The following is a 13614-nucleotide window of genomic DNA, read 5'->3' as shown; positions in this document are numbered from 1 at the left end:
CTGCAGAACAAACTACAGTCTTCCTCTTTTTTCTTATTATAGTATGCTCTGCCCCATTGTCCTCTAAGGTCAAACGTCCTACAAAACATAATTAAGTTATTTATGTTTCCCGTTTTTCTAAATTAGTTGCCTAACTGCTGTTGAAACATAGCGTTATTTACACTCTGTATGGTGTCCTTGAGTGGCCAAAATGGCACCAATACAAACAATGCACAGCAATTATTATTGTTATTATTACTACCCCATGTTTTCATGCTAAGAAGAAACGCCAGAAAATGAGTTAATACGAGCTAGCTAACAATGCACATAATTGGGGCACACCTATTTCGACTATGAAGCCCTCTAAAAAACAACCCTCACAGCATTTTATTATTATTATTATTATTTTATAGCAACAGCAGGTACATTGATGATAACATCTAATACTTGTATTTGCCATTGTGATGATTTAAAACATTACCGAAACGTCTTTCCTAGGCGCATTGATTTCACATCGTGCATATAGCTTACGCTACTTCCGTCAATAACAGCATAGCAGCATAGATACAGCTACATGCACACTCTCCTTGGCATGGCTGTGTCTTCCAGCACAAGACATGTGCTCCGGTCGTCAGGTAAAAAAATGCTGACAGCAAACAAGCCTCTTGTTGAGTCTTCTTAGCGAAATTGAGCACTAGGTATCCACTCTTCTGTCTGTGACTGACGATGACACAAGCTAGCGAGGCGTCGTGTTAGTCCGCCAGATAAATATAATTTTTCATGTCAGCTGCTACAATAACAATATCTTTGTAGCTTGGTTAATATAGAAGTCCGTTATGTAAATGATGCCGTTGGTGTATTTTTTTGTGAGGGCCTTAGCGTCAAAATACGTATTTCTTATGACGTCCATTCTTAGCTGGGTCATATTAACTCATTTTCTCTCACTAGAATGCACATAAAAGGGAAAGCGAATGATGGGTTAAATTCCCCCCCAAAAATGCAGTTCCTATTTCACAAGTTTTTTTCCTTTCACCCTTTTTAGTCACCTGAAGAAAGAAAGTAAAGGAAAGAAAGAACACAGCCCAGTGATTATGATATACCCTGTCCCGTTTGTCCTCTATGGTGAACAGGCCTACAAAATACAATGACGTCTTGTATGACGACTGACTGCCTGAAGACTGTGAAGATATGGTATGATGATAGGACATAGAGTATATGATAAGGTATGCAGGTAGTGTGTCACAAAAGTCACCTTGAATAAGTGTGTCAACGTAATGTACACGAGAATTCTGGCAGGATGAATGTGATTGTCCCCCACTGATGACATCACATCTGCCTGTGATATTCTTAGCACTTCATCAGTGAGGAAGGCTAAGGGCATTGTGAAAGGAGAAGATGAAACATGAATACATGTGGATGCACATGGAGAGTGAAAACTGAATTTCCTTAAAAAAAATACAAATACTACTTTGACTGAGCCCATTTGTTTTGCAGGTGTACTTAATGTTGTGGTTAATTGGTGCAATATGCTAATAAACAAATAATGTAATTTATTATGGCCATAAATTTTAATCACCAAGCAATGACTCAGCACAAAATAAGGCCAATTTGTGAACGTCTGCATTTCCTGATTCATTCGTCATATATAAAACGTGCTATAAATGCAGCAGGACAGTCTCTAAACGGTCCCACAGACTATGTTGACATGCTTGGTGTGACACAAAGAACACATTGCTGCATCCTCGAGCTGATGCAACAGCTCCACAGTCATGCCTCTCCTCCCAGTGGAGCCGTCAAACTCAATAACGGTCGCCCCGTGGCCAATAACAACTTGACTGCACATAGCCGGGCCACACTGTGGAGACACGTTGTTGCCCATATGAACTAAAAAGGAGTCTTCAGGCTCTGACTGTTACCGTCATTGTCACATGCTACAGCGAGGGATAGTAGAATTATAGTCAATGAAGAAAAGTGAATCTCGTTCATCTTTAGCAGAATCACCATCACATGGAACTCACTGAGCAGCTGAGTGTGTTGTCTTTTTCAAGCGCCATCTCAAGTGCATCTCTCAGTACTTCAGCCCCACTGAAGATGATCCATAGAGGATCTCCTTGAATGATTGGTGAACATCTTCAAGTCGTTATCTATAACAGTTGAAAGAGGACCACAGTGAGGGCTCTCTGCCATGAGGAGATCAAATACAATCTTTTCTAATTACATAAAATAATAGCATTACTTAAAAAAATGTGAACCATCTACATAGGGAGGGCCCTATGAAATGTGTTTTATTTTGTTTCAAATTCTGTTTTCTACTTTTTACACTTTTCTCACGGTAGATTTTGTTATCATATCATATCCGTGCTTGTGGTTAAAAAAGACATACTTGCAGATGCAATTAAATAGCTTTACTTTTATGACGCCCTTATTTTATGACCTCTATGAGACCGGATGTGCGCTGCTCTTATTTTGAAGGCCGGAAGTGTGATGTGTGTTGAAAATGTGTTTTCACTATGGCTACGCGGGAGAGCTATCTAAATGCTTTTTGCGACTGTGGCTGCCATCCCTATTTCACACACAACTTAGTCGAAGTCAGCGGCCATACAAAAACGCTCTGTTACATTAAGAAGCACGGAAGCACAACACTTACAGAGTGGCACACACACAACAGCATTAGCATGCTCCGCTAAACGAAGCTAACACAGTTAGCTTAAACTTGCTAATACTTGTGCGCGAGCTCAGGCTTGGTGGCAAGTAAAACTTTCAAAGTTTTTAGTCTTTGTTTCCAATTGCTACCTCGGCACTCATATTATTTATGTATAGTGTCTTTAACCTGTTTTAGGCTCCACTAAAGTAAACAATTGGATGATTTGTTAAACTGTGCACTAAAGAGATTAGATGAAGTAAAATAAAGCAAAGCAAATTTTATAGGTATTTTTTATAGGTGACACTAAAGGCTAATAAAATAAAGTAAAATAATGGAAGGGTGGGAAATAGAGAGATGAGGGGAGATAAGAAATTAGATATTAGGCCATTAGGAAATAGGAAACTACAAAATTCAGTATCATTTGCTAGTGCAGGCAGGGTGTTCCTAATCAACGTTTAGTGTTTTTGCTGTTAATACTAAAATGTTTTAGTTGTACAATACTACAGCTGCCTCATTTCTGGTCAAAAATCAATCCATAAAGGGGTTACCTTACCTCATTTCTATTTTTAAACCTTTGATTGTAAGAAGTCTGCTATCCAGGAAGTGACGCTCATATTGAGTTTCTCTTTTTTTTCAACAAATACCGTAGCTTGTCAATGGCGTGCCGCTGCTGCCACCTAGCGGATCAAAGGGAAACTGACATGCTATCAACGCAAGGGGCCAAAGCGGAATTAAAAGCCAAGTAAAAACATTTTCATAATGATTACACAGTTACATCTTTTATTGGCGTTAGCCTTGACAAAATGCACATATTCTCAACATTCAAAACAAACACTACAGTTTGCACCCGTTGATGGTTATTTATAGAACATGATTTTAAAGCCTAAACTATTACTGGAGAACAATACACCGCTTTCTTAAATAAATGCCACTTTTTCCATTTTATCATTATATTCTATCCTAAGATTATTACTATTATATTTAGGGCAGCACAGTGGAATTGTGGTTAGAACAAGGGTCAACAAGAGTGGTGGGCAAACTGTGGCCCATGGGCCACATCAGGTCCGCCAAGTGTGTTCGTGTGGCCCACCAGATAGCCAGATGCATAGCTTATACAAAAAAGCCCAAACAACACTTAATAAAAGTTTTAAACATGTTATGTTTAGCGCTTATTTGTTGACTTATGGGATGCGTTCACTCGCTATGGATGTGTTGTATTTCATTGCACCGAGAGAGAGTATGGATTACTGTTTGATGCCACTGAGGGAAGCTCACCGGGAACATAAACAAGGACAAGCGGGGCAGAAAATGGCTGAATGGATTATTATCATTATGTTAAGGCCGCACTGTGGCATAGCGGCTAGCATGTCAGCCTCACAGCCTGGGTCCAAATTTCCGTTGGAACATTCATTCATTCATTTTCTACCGCTTTTCCTCACAAGGGTTGCGGGGGATGCTGGAGCCTATCCCAGCTGTCTTTGGGCGAGAGGCGGGGTAGACAAACAACCATTCACACTCACATTCATACCTATGGACAATTTGGAGTCGCCAATAAACCTAGCATGTTTTTGGAATGTGGGAGGAAACCGGAGTACCCGAAGAAAACCCACGCATGAACATGCAAACTCCACACAGAGATGGCCGAGGATGGAATTGAACCCTGGTTTCGTAGCTGTGAGGTCTGCGCGCTAACCACTCGACCACTGTGCCGCCCCCGTTGGAACATCTTTCTGCGAAATTCGCTTTGTTCTCCCTGTCCGGTTTCTTCCCAACGTCCAAATACATGCATGTTAGTTTAAATTGTACATTCCATAGGTGCAAATACCCTAAATGGCGCCCAGTCCAGGCAGTACCCTACCTTTCAGCCCAAAAATTCAGCCAAGGTCAGCTCACTGATAACCCTAATGAAGCCATGGATGGATTATTCTGTTTACGACTAGTCCATTTTGAATCCCCACTTGAACCTGGCCGAATGCGTATAAATGTAAACTAACTACATATGTTTATATTTCGATTAAATTGAGGTCATTCAGGGACGTTAAGTCTCTTGTGCGCAATCCTCACATGCCTGCCCAGAGACTCCATCCATTTAAAGGCTTTACTGCAGTAAATGCACACGTAGTGTTTGCCCTCGGTGTGTATGGTCTGGTGCCTGTTGAGGGCACTGGTGGTGACAAAGCTCTTCCTGCATATGTCACACCTGTAGGGCCTCTCGCCCGTGTGCGTCCTGATGTGAGCCGCCAGGTGAGAGCAGTTGGCGAATCGCTTCTCGCAAACACTGCAGCTGTACGGCTTCTCTTTGGCTTCCTCCCCGATGTTGTTGTGGTACAAATAAAAGGGCAATGAAGGGAAGTCCTGGAGACTGTTCTTCACATTGGAAGCAGAGGACATGAAGTCTTTTATGTCCGACTCCAGATCCTCCAGTTGTTCCTCTGAGCTATGGCCCAGCCAGAACTCCTTGTGGTTCCTGTGGGGCTCTGTCTTCACTCGAGCAGGCTCCCTGGGTTGCTCCAAGTTGCTGCTGCTGGCTTCTTCTGCACTGTGTGGGGCCACCATGTCTGCTGCTGCATCATTCTGTTGCTGTTGTGGAGGAGGAGGAGGAGGAGGAGAAAGAGGAGGAGGAGGAGGCAGGGGGTAACGTGTGTGCTCCTGCAGCTGGACACCGATCAATGGATCTAAATAGAAGAATAAAATATATACAATGTAATATATTATTATTATATACATATTAAATTCACACTAACCTGGCTTCAGGAGCCTCAGCTGCATTCTAAGGCGACCGATTTCCAGGTCCTTCATACGGCAAATCTCCTCTTTGTACTCGTCTATTGTCTTCTCGACGGCCCCGAATATCTCATCCGCCACCGCCAACAGTCTCTCGTTGAGAAAAGCCTTTAAAGACATCATTGTGGTCGCACCCGGAGTGGAAATTTTAAAATGAGCGAATTTGCGCCTCAAAGCCGTATTTTACGAGACCCTGAACGTCACGCTTCGCTTGTAAATACGGAAATGAGCTCGAGTGAGTAGATGAGTGTACTGCAAATCTACGTGCTGCCATCTAACGATGTGGAAGTGCTACTACATCAAAATTTGACAATCCCAATAAGAACAAATATTTAATATTATCCTTTTAATTGCTCATTTGTATAATTTCCAGCAGGGTTGTGATCTTTTTAGGTTGTATATGTGTATTTTGTGACCAATTAGTAAGTTTTACCAATAATTATTGACTGAAAAGGTAAAACAAATTAAACCATTAGAACAGCTTAATATATTCATTCAGCTTTTCCTCACGAGGGTCGCGGGGGGTGCTGGAGACTATACCAGCTGTCTTTGGGCCAGAGGCGGGGTACACCCTGGACTGGTCGCCAGCCAATCACAGGGCACATACAGACAAACAACCATTCACACTCACATTCATACCTATGGACAATTTGGAGTCGCCAATTAACCTAGCATGTTTTTGGAATGTGGGAGGAAACCGGAGTACCCGGAGAAAACCCACACATGCAAACGCCACACAGAAATGGTCGAGGGTGGAATTGAACTCTGGTCTCTTAGCTATGAGGCCTGCGTGCTAACCACTCGTCCGCCGTGCAGCCTAGTTTAGATATTCATTCATTCATTCATTCATTCATTTTCTACCGCTTATCTTCATTAGGGTCGCGGGGGTTGGTGGAGCCTATCCCAGCTGTCTTCGGGCGAAAGGCGGGGTACACCCTGGACTGGTCACCAGCCAATCACAGGGCACATATAGACAAACAACCATTCACACTCACATTCATACCTATGGACAATTAACCTAGCATGTTTTTGGAATGTGGGAGGAAACCGGAGTACCCGGAGAAAACCCACGCATGCACGGGGAGAACATGCAAACTCCACACAGAGATGGCCGAGAGTGGAATTGAACCCTGGTGTCTTAGCTGTGAGGTCTGTGCGCTAACCACTCATTCGCCGTGCCAGTTTAAGATAATTTGTTGTAATTTCTACATACTGCATGACAATGAACACGAACAATACTAACATAGTACTGTAAAGATTGTTCCTTAATACTATTTTTCTGATAGAGGATGTCATGCAGTATTTGGATTTTACTATAAAACCAATTAAAATGGCTTCTTTTTGTGTGTGTTTTTCTTTTATGTTTGTGGTTACTCATTTGTGTTTCTAAATTGGGAGAACGCTCCATTCTTGCATACATCAAATAGTGGAGCACTCGCTACTGAAATATGACCTGCTCAGTGGAACCCAGAGAATCTAAAAGGATCACCATAGTCTATTCATGAACATGCACATTAGTCTGAGTGTCTTATGTAACCACATTAAATGTAGAAAAACAACACACCAAATACAGTCTCTGAATGGTTTATTGTTTTCTTACAGTTTCCTCACCCTCAAAAGCTCATCCGCCATGACACACAACATGAATGGGCACGTAATGGACCTGCCTCCTCTTAGCAAAGTGAGAGCACAACTACAAGTTAGGAACAAGTCACAGAGCACCAGAGATGCAACACAGATATTAATAAAAGGCAAATCAATTTGAGACACAGAGCGGTGATGGCACAGAGCCTCCTGTTTGAGTAAAAAGGCGTAATGGTCGGTGTTTTGATGCACACGGACGACCTCAGTGCACGTGCCAAGCTGCTCCTTTTCCTCACAAGGAAGTGAAATACAAGGAGGGAATGACGGCGTTACACACTTTGAATAAAAAAAAAAAAAAAAAAAAAAGAGGAGGAGGACTAAGTGTTGAAAGTTGATGGATTATCCAACATGGTTGCTTTTTAAATCTTGGCGTTAATAATGTCGACAAACTCTGGCTTGAGGGAGGCTCCGCCCACAAGGAAACCATCCACATCCTTCTGGGAGCCAAGTTCCTTGCAGGTTCCGCCGGTCACAGAACCTGGAGGAGAAGAATGTCGAGATAAGACGGAGGCAGGATGATGTGATTTTTATTTTGAGTTCAAGGTACCTCCGTAGATGATCCTCACAGAGTTGGCGACAGCTTCAGACACGTTGGTCTTCAGCCATGCCCTCAGCTTCTCATGGACCTCCTGAGCCTGGGAGAGTCCAACACAGGAGACGTTAGACCATTGTAGGCGTCAGGGAGAGATAGCAAACATTTGTGGTTGTCTGTGTTTACCTGCTGGGGGGAGGCGGTCTTGCCCGTGCCGATGGCCCACACGGGTTCATAGGCAAGCACCACCTTGCTCCAGTCCTTTACATTATCTGGAAGGAAAAAAGATAAGACCTCCAAACATCAGAATTTCAACTCTGAAGAACAAAATCTACATTCAGACATTCAAGTTTCTGCAATCTCCAGTGTACGCTCTCACAAGAATGAGGCAGCACTGAACAATATAGTGAATAGTGAAACATCATACAAAAATAAATCCTAAAATCTTTCTGCAGTTCAGAAAGCCGGAAAATTTCCTCAACTTGGAAAAGTGCCATTCATTTTCTACCGCTTTTCCTCACGAGGTGCTGGAGCCTATCCCAGCTGTCTTCGAGCGAGAGGCGGGGTACACCCTGGACTGGTGGCCAGCCAATCACAGGGCACATATAGACAAACAACCATTCACACTCACATTCATACCTATGGACAATTTGGAGTCGCCAATTAACCTAGCATGTTTTTGGAATGTGGGAGGAAACCGGAGTACCCGGAGAAAACCCACGCATGCACGGGGAGAACATGCAAACTCCACACAGAGATGGCCGAGGGTGGAATTGAACCCTGGTCTCCTAGCTGTGAGGTCTGTGTGCTAACCACTCGTTGACTATAGTTGACTATAATGTACTCGTAATGCAGTTTTGAGACGTTTTTTTATGATAATGCTTTGGGAGATTGGATATTTCCTACTTGCTGGCTGTATCTTGAATGCATCATATGCCCCTGCTGACGGTGAATCAAGTACAATAACAGATTAAGTTATTCATTCATTCATTCTCTAACGCTTATCCTCACGAGGGTCGCGGGGGGTGCTGGAGCCTATCCCAGCTGTCTTCGGGTGAGAGGCGGGGTACACCCTGGACTGGTGGCCAGCCAATCACAGGGCACATATAGACAAACAACCATTCACACTCACATTCATACCTATGGACGATTTGGAGTCGCCAATTAACCTAGCATGTTTTTGGAATGTGGGAGGAAACCGGAGGACCCACAGAAAACTCCACACAGAGATGGCCGAGGGTGGAATTGAACCCTGGTCTCCTAGCTGTGAGGTCTGCGCGCTAACCACTAGACCGCCGTGCCGCCCCAGATTAAGTTATGTTTATAGAAAATTATCATTTTTGGAACAAAACAAATAGATAGATTCCTTTCACTTCCTGATTAGCCTCAAAATTCCTGTGGGGGGTGGGGGGGAAGAAAAAGATTGTCAAGACTACCTGCGATGACCTTGGTCTGTGCAAAAACAACCTTCTCGGTGATGCCGCCTTCTCTCTCATCCAACTTCTCACCAATGCAGGCAATCACGCCAAGGCCGCTCTCCAGAGCGTGGGCCGTCTTCTGACCGATGAGCTGATGGGGAGCAAAGAGTGCGGAATGTAAATCAACTTAGCGTCTTTATAGTGCATACAGACTCACCTCGTCGCTCTCCCCGAAGACGTGACGCCTCTCAGAGTGTCCCAGTATAACCCAGTGGACGCCACAGTCCTTGATCATCGCAGGGCTGAAGACACGCATGTGTAGTTACGTGTATTAATAGATTCCCTGACATTATTCAGCCACTTTCTTTAAATGTGTTAAATATTGTTTGTAATTATATTCTACATTAATGCTAAATCTGCAAAAATGTCCAGCTTCAATTCCAAATGTGCCAAATGTGGCCCGCAGGACACTAGTTTGAGGCCCCCGCCTTGATATGAAAGTTTAATGTTAGTGCGGCCCCGCGCAAGTTTGATATGGATGCTGTATGGTATCATGTACCCAGAAAAAATTATTACGTTTGATTAATGTTCATGTTAAAGGTTAAATAACTGTTAATAGTTATCCTCCCGATCCGTGTGGAAGTGGTAAGTTTTTGGCTATTTAAGTTTAAAGGAAATAACTTGAAGGCTACCGTTTAGGTCGCTAGCTCTCTAGATTGCGAGTTAGCATGTGTCTCAAGACCCTGCAGTTGCGCAATATGTTGTAAATAAAAAGAGTATAAATGTGACTATAGTCGTGTTTTGTCATGTCTACAGGGCTCTAATAATGCTTTGTTCATTTTAATCTGAAAAAAATAATTTGTCTACCCACCAACTATATGTGGTTTCTTAAGTTTTTATTATTTGGTGTTTTATTATTATTATTATATTTATTTATTACTGATTGATTGATTTTCTTTATTCTTGATTTGTTTATTTATTTTTCATCTTATTTTGTGTAGAAAAATAAAAAGTAAGATATTTGAGAACAGTGGAATGTTTTATCAGAGCTTTTATTGTAGAAAATTGGAACCAAAGCAACGTTTTTTAAATTTTTTTGTTTTTAATAAATGCGTTTTTTTTTGGAAAACCTCATGCGGCCCAGTCTCACCCAGACCCGAGCTCCAGTGGCCCCCAAGTAAATTGAGTTTGAGACCCCTGCCTTAAACCTTTCAGTTTCACTCTGATATTGTGAACATCCAGCAGCAACACAATGTTTTGACATGACTACTATTTTGATGAAAAATATACTGAACCAAGTGAGAACGGATCCACCTGGAGATGTGTTTATTCTGATTTAGCTGAGAGATGTCACCATGATGACATCACTTCCGGAAATGAGGCTAAGCTGTGAGTTAGTTCAAAATGGCTAGCACCATGAGCTATAAATGTAATTTATTTATTTTGAATTTACCGTTCACTTTAAAAAATCAAACGATGTAGAACATAATTACAAACATATAACATTTAAGTAAAGTGGACGAATCATGTCAGGGACTTATTAAAAGTCCAATTTAAACCAAAGCCATTTCAACTACGACACTGCGGTATGTACCTGATCTCCCCAGTGAAGGCCCCCTTGGGGACTTTGTAGCAGTTCTGAGCAGCCACGCCGAACTTGGCGTCCAGTTTGGACCTGGCAAAGTCTAAGTAGATAGACGGGGCGCCGCACACAACCTCTGTTGAGGAAAAGATACATTTTCTTAAGTCACTTCACATAAGAATACAGCAAGCTTTAATTTTGCTTGGTGACCATTGTCTATATGAATAAATACATTTATATTATTATATATATATATTATTATTATATAATATTATATTATATTATTTATATTATATTATATTACAAATTTCCTCACTGAGGGACGAATAAAGGCATATCTTAATCTTTTATAACATATACATACGTATATTTACATAAATAAACACATTTTGGTTGCACTCGCGTTCAAAACTCATGGCCACTCGTTTTTTTTTGTGAATGAAAGGCTCCAACATGCCACCAGAAATAGTACCCAAATAAACTGGAATTATAGAGCATATATTTCAAGACAATAATGAGAATTTAGACACCTAATATTATGTACATGTTCTCTCCTGTGACTTTGTAACTTCTCGTCCCTTTGTGTATATAAATGGAATATTACGGACCATAATTAGTTTAATTTAGAACTGTGAAGCACACTTTGGGGTCCATGAAAACGCCCGTTAAAAAACATTCTACTTTCCAATTAAACACCTCCACACCAAATAGCCTTATATGCACACCTATACACGGGTCGCGATTTATGCTGCAACGTTGCACAGATAATCTGAATCGTGTATTTCTACATGAGCAAACACTCGGATGCTATCTAAAAAGCAGCACAGTGTGGTGAGGTCAGACAGAGTACAGTAAGAGTGTGCCATTCAAATTGTAACCGTAGCCCCGGGTCATCTATATTAAAACTGCTATTGATGCTTTGGTAAAAGGTCATTTCCCTGCATAAAGTTCAACATTGCAAAGGTCACAGGCATGCTTGCAATACTGCAGAGGTCATGGCTGTTTAATGGTAATGGTGTACTCATTTGTCCCCTGCATTCAGGCTCATTGTGCAAGGTGGCAGTTGTTATTAAGTACTTGTGAGAGGAGCAAGCACATTCATTATAAAGGACACATCTTCATGAAGAAACACACAAATGGTTACGGTCACACTGCAGGGTATGAATCGGGCACAAGCACTCTACGATTGGTCTATTGATAGTACGCCCTCACAGTGTACACTGACATAACAAGGTCCAAGGAAAATTAGAGGATGGGAGATCAGGCCTCTGGGAAAATCAGAGCAAAACAGTTGCATAACTTGCAGGAGTAGAAAAAAAAAGTTCAGAAAAAAAACCAGACCTTACTTGTGTAAAAAAGCCATCAAAAAACACTGTAGAAGCAAAAAACACTGTAAAAGCAGAGTCATATTGGTGTTTTTTTTACAGTCTGCAGCAAAAAGTGGCTGCTGACAACTGTCCCCTTCACGCCTCACAAGAAAAATCAGACAAGAGAGAACCTTACAAGAGAACGTGGTTAAATCGAAGATTGTTTGTTGTGTATTCATGCGACACTAGTGTTTGGACTGGTTTAACAGAAGATAAATAAAGCACAAATCTATTTCTCGTTGGTCTCAATGTGAACGATAAGTATTTGACAGTAAATAGGTGCATGGTAGAGCAATGGACTACGTGCCGCCATGAACGCACACACTCTCCATTGAGGGACGTGACACAAGACCCCATTTTAGCATGCCATGTTACTTTCACGTTTCAATCAACATTGCTTCACAAAACTATATAAGGACCAAATATTGTTTAATCGATGCTCTAGCTAACACATACCGACATTAGGGTCCACATTGGCCGCATTCAAGGTTTGAATGAGCTCTCCGAGGCTCTTCTTGTCGCCGTTCATCTTCCAGTTTCCACCGACGAAGAACTTCCTGCTCATTTTGGCGTTATGTGTTGTTTTTGCTCTAGATTTAAAGACGACACCGCTTCCAATGTCCTGCTTCTGTTTTGGGGAGAAGAGCGAGAGTCAAATGAGAATTCGACCTATTTATAATGACGGGAAAGTTAACCCCTCCTCCGGCATAGCTTCATTGGTTTTGTGGAAGACCGCCCGTAAACGCGCCTCCATGTTTGAGGAAGGGGAAGAGCACAGCAGAATGTCATGAGGCGTTCGGGTGCAATGCGTAAAAACAGGTGTCTTTCTCAATCATAACTAGCATAAACAGCAACCATCATGAACTTTTGGGAGTTGTACATTTGTATGGTTAGTTTAAGCTCATACTAAAACACATCTATTTGGATTTTGATTCGCAATACACAAAATGAGATAAAATATGATTTCTTCCCTTTCCATCACGAGCTCAATTTTTGACAGAAACAGCCTGGACAATGAACATTGCAACAGCGAACACAGGCTATGTGTGACGTTACGCTATTTGATTGGCTACGGTGCCTCATGGCACGCCTTCTTCAAGCTGATTGGTAGATTCGGGATTAAAATTTGAATATTTAGAATGTAGTAAAACGTGTCATTGTTTTAATAACTAAACTATCGCAAATGTGTTATATGTAGCAGTTATATGTATATGAAAGTAATTTGATTTAGTCTTGTGTGGAAATTCAATGCTTTAAAAAAAAGAAAGAAAGAAAGTTGTTGACACCGTGACCAAAATGTATGAGTCGAGGGTGATAAGAGCGCTGTCGACTTTACATTACACAAGGAATTTATGCTCTTTAGATATTTGTCCAGCAGGTTTCTCTTAAAGAGAAGCCCTCACTTCACTGTCGAAAACAAAGTCCGCGTCTGTGAACTAAAAGAAGCACTTTTGGTTCTTCGAAAATTCTGAGGTTGCAAAGCTGGAGCTCATTACTGGTTCGGTTATGACAAAGGAACTCCGCCATTGACACCGTGACATAATAAGTATGAAGCCATAGTGTCATAACAGCGCCACCGAACCCAACATTGGTCAGGAATGTTTGGATATTTGTCTATTAGGTTTGTATGACATGAATCCCACCCTTCTTTGTCACTTGAAAAT

General features: G+C 41.7%; 2 protein-coding genes and 1 non-coding gene across 3 annotated transcripts; 1 reads left to right on the top strand and 2 right to left on the bottom strand.

Annotated features, from left to right (window-relative positions):
• Window positions 1-3524: 3524 nt before the first annotated feature.
• LOC131105533 (uncharacterized) lies at window positions 3525-5612 on the bottom strand. Its single transcript, XM_058053718.2, has 2 exons — window positions 5368-5612; window positions 3525-5298 (listed from the first exon to the last, which is right to left on the bottom strand). The coding sequence occupies exons 1-2, from the start codon at window positions 5528-5530 to the stop codon at window positions 4649-4651; spliced, it is 813 nt and encodes a 270-aa protein (XP_057909701.2). The 5' UTR covers window positions 5531-5612; the 3' UTR covers window positions 3525-4648.
• A 1363-nt stretch (window positions 5613-6975) lies between these two features.
• On the bottom strand, window positions 6976-12700 carry tpi1b (triosephosphate isomerase 1b). Its single transcript, XM_058053228.2, has 7 exons — window positions 12407-12700; window positions 10596-10719; window positions 9219-9303; window positions 9020-9152; window positions 7770-7855; window positions 7599-7686; window positions 6976-7529 (listed from the first exon to the last, which is right to left on the bottom strand). Exons 1-7 carry the CDS (start codon window positions 12513-12515, stop codon window positions 7411-7413), a joined length of 744 nt encoding a protein of 247 aa, XP_057909211.1. The 5' UTR covers window positions 12516-12700; the 3' UTR covers window positions 6976-7410.
• A 594-nt stretch (window positions 12701-13294) lies between these two features.
• LOC131105757 (U7 small nuclear RNA) lies at window positions 13295-13351 on the top strand. Its single transcript, XR_009119990.2, has one exon. It is a non-coding gene; the product is annotated as a U7 small nuclear RNA (small nuclear RNA).
• The last annotated feature ends 263 nt before the right edge of the window (window positions 13352-13614 follow it).

Source organism: Doryrhamphus excisus, linkage group LG5 (genome assembly GCF_037039965.1).
Source record: "Doryrhamphus excisus strain RoL-2023G ecotype Guam linkage group LG5, RoL_Dexc_Guam_v1.1, whole genome shotgun sequence".
NCBI classification, from domain to species: Eukaryota; Metazoa; Chordata; class Actinopteri; order Syngnathiformes; family Syngnathidae; genus Doryrhamphus; species Doryrhamphus excisus.
The sequence above is the reverse complement of the archived record's forward strand: the minus strand, read 5'-3'. Positions and strand labels throughout refer to the sequence as shown.

Coding starts and splice junctions, on each gene's coding strand:
- tpi1b (XM_058053228.2), bottom strand. CDS start 12,515: ATGAGCAGGAAGTTCTTCGTCGGTGGAAACTGGAAGATGAACGGCGAC. Junction 9,153..9,218: donor TCTTCGGGGAGAGCGACGAG/GTGAGTCTGTAT, acceptor GCTCCCCATCAG/CTCATCGGTCAGAAGACGGC. Junction 7,687..7,769: donor AGACCGCCTCCCCCCAGCAG/GTAAACACAGAC, acceptor GGACTCTCCCAG/GCTCAGGAGGTCCATGAGAA.
- LOC131105533 (XM_058053718.2), bottom strand. CDS start 5,530: ATGATGTCTTTAAAGGCTTTTCTCAACGAGAGACTGTTGGCGGTGGCG. Junction 5,299..5,367: donor GCTGAGGCTCCTGAAGCCAG/GTTAGTGTGAAT, acceptor TCTTCTATTTAG/ATCCATTGATCGGTGTCCAG.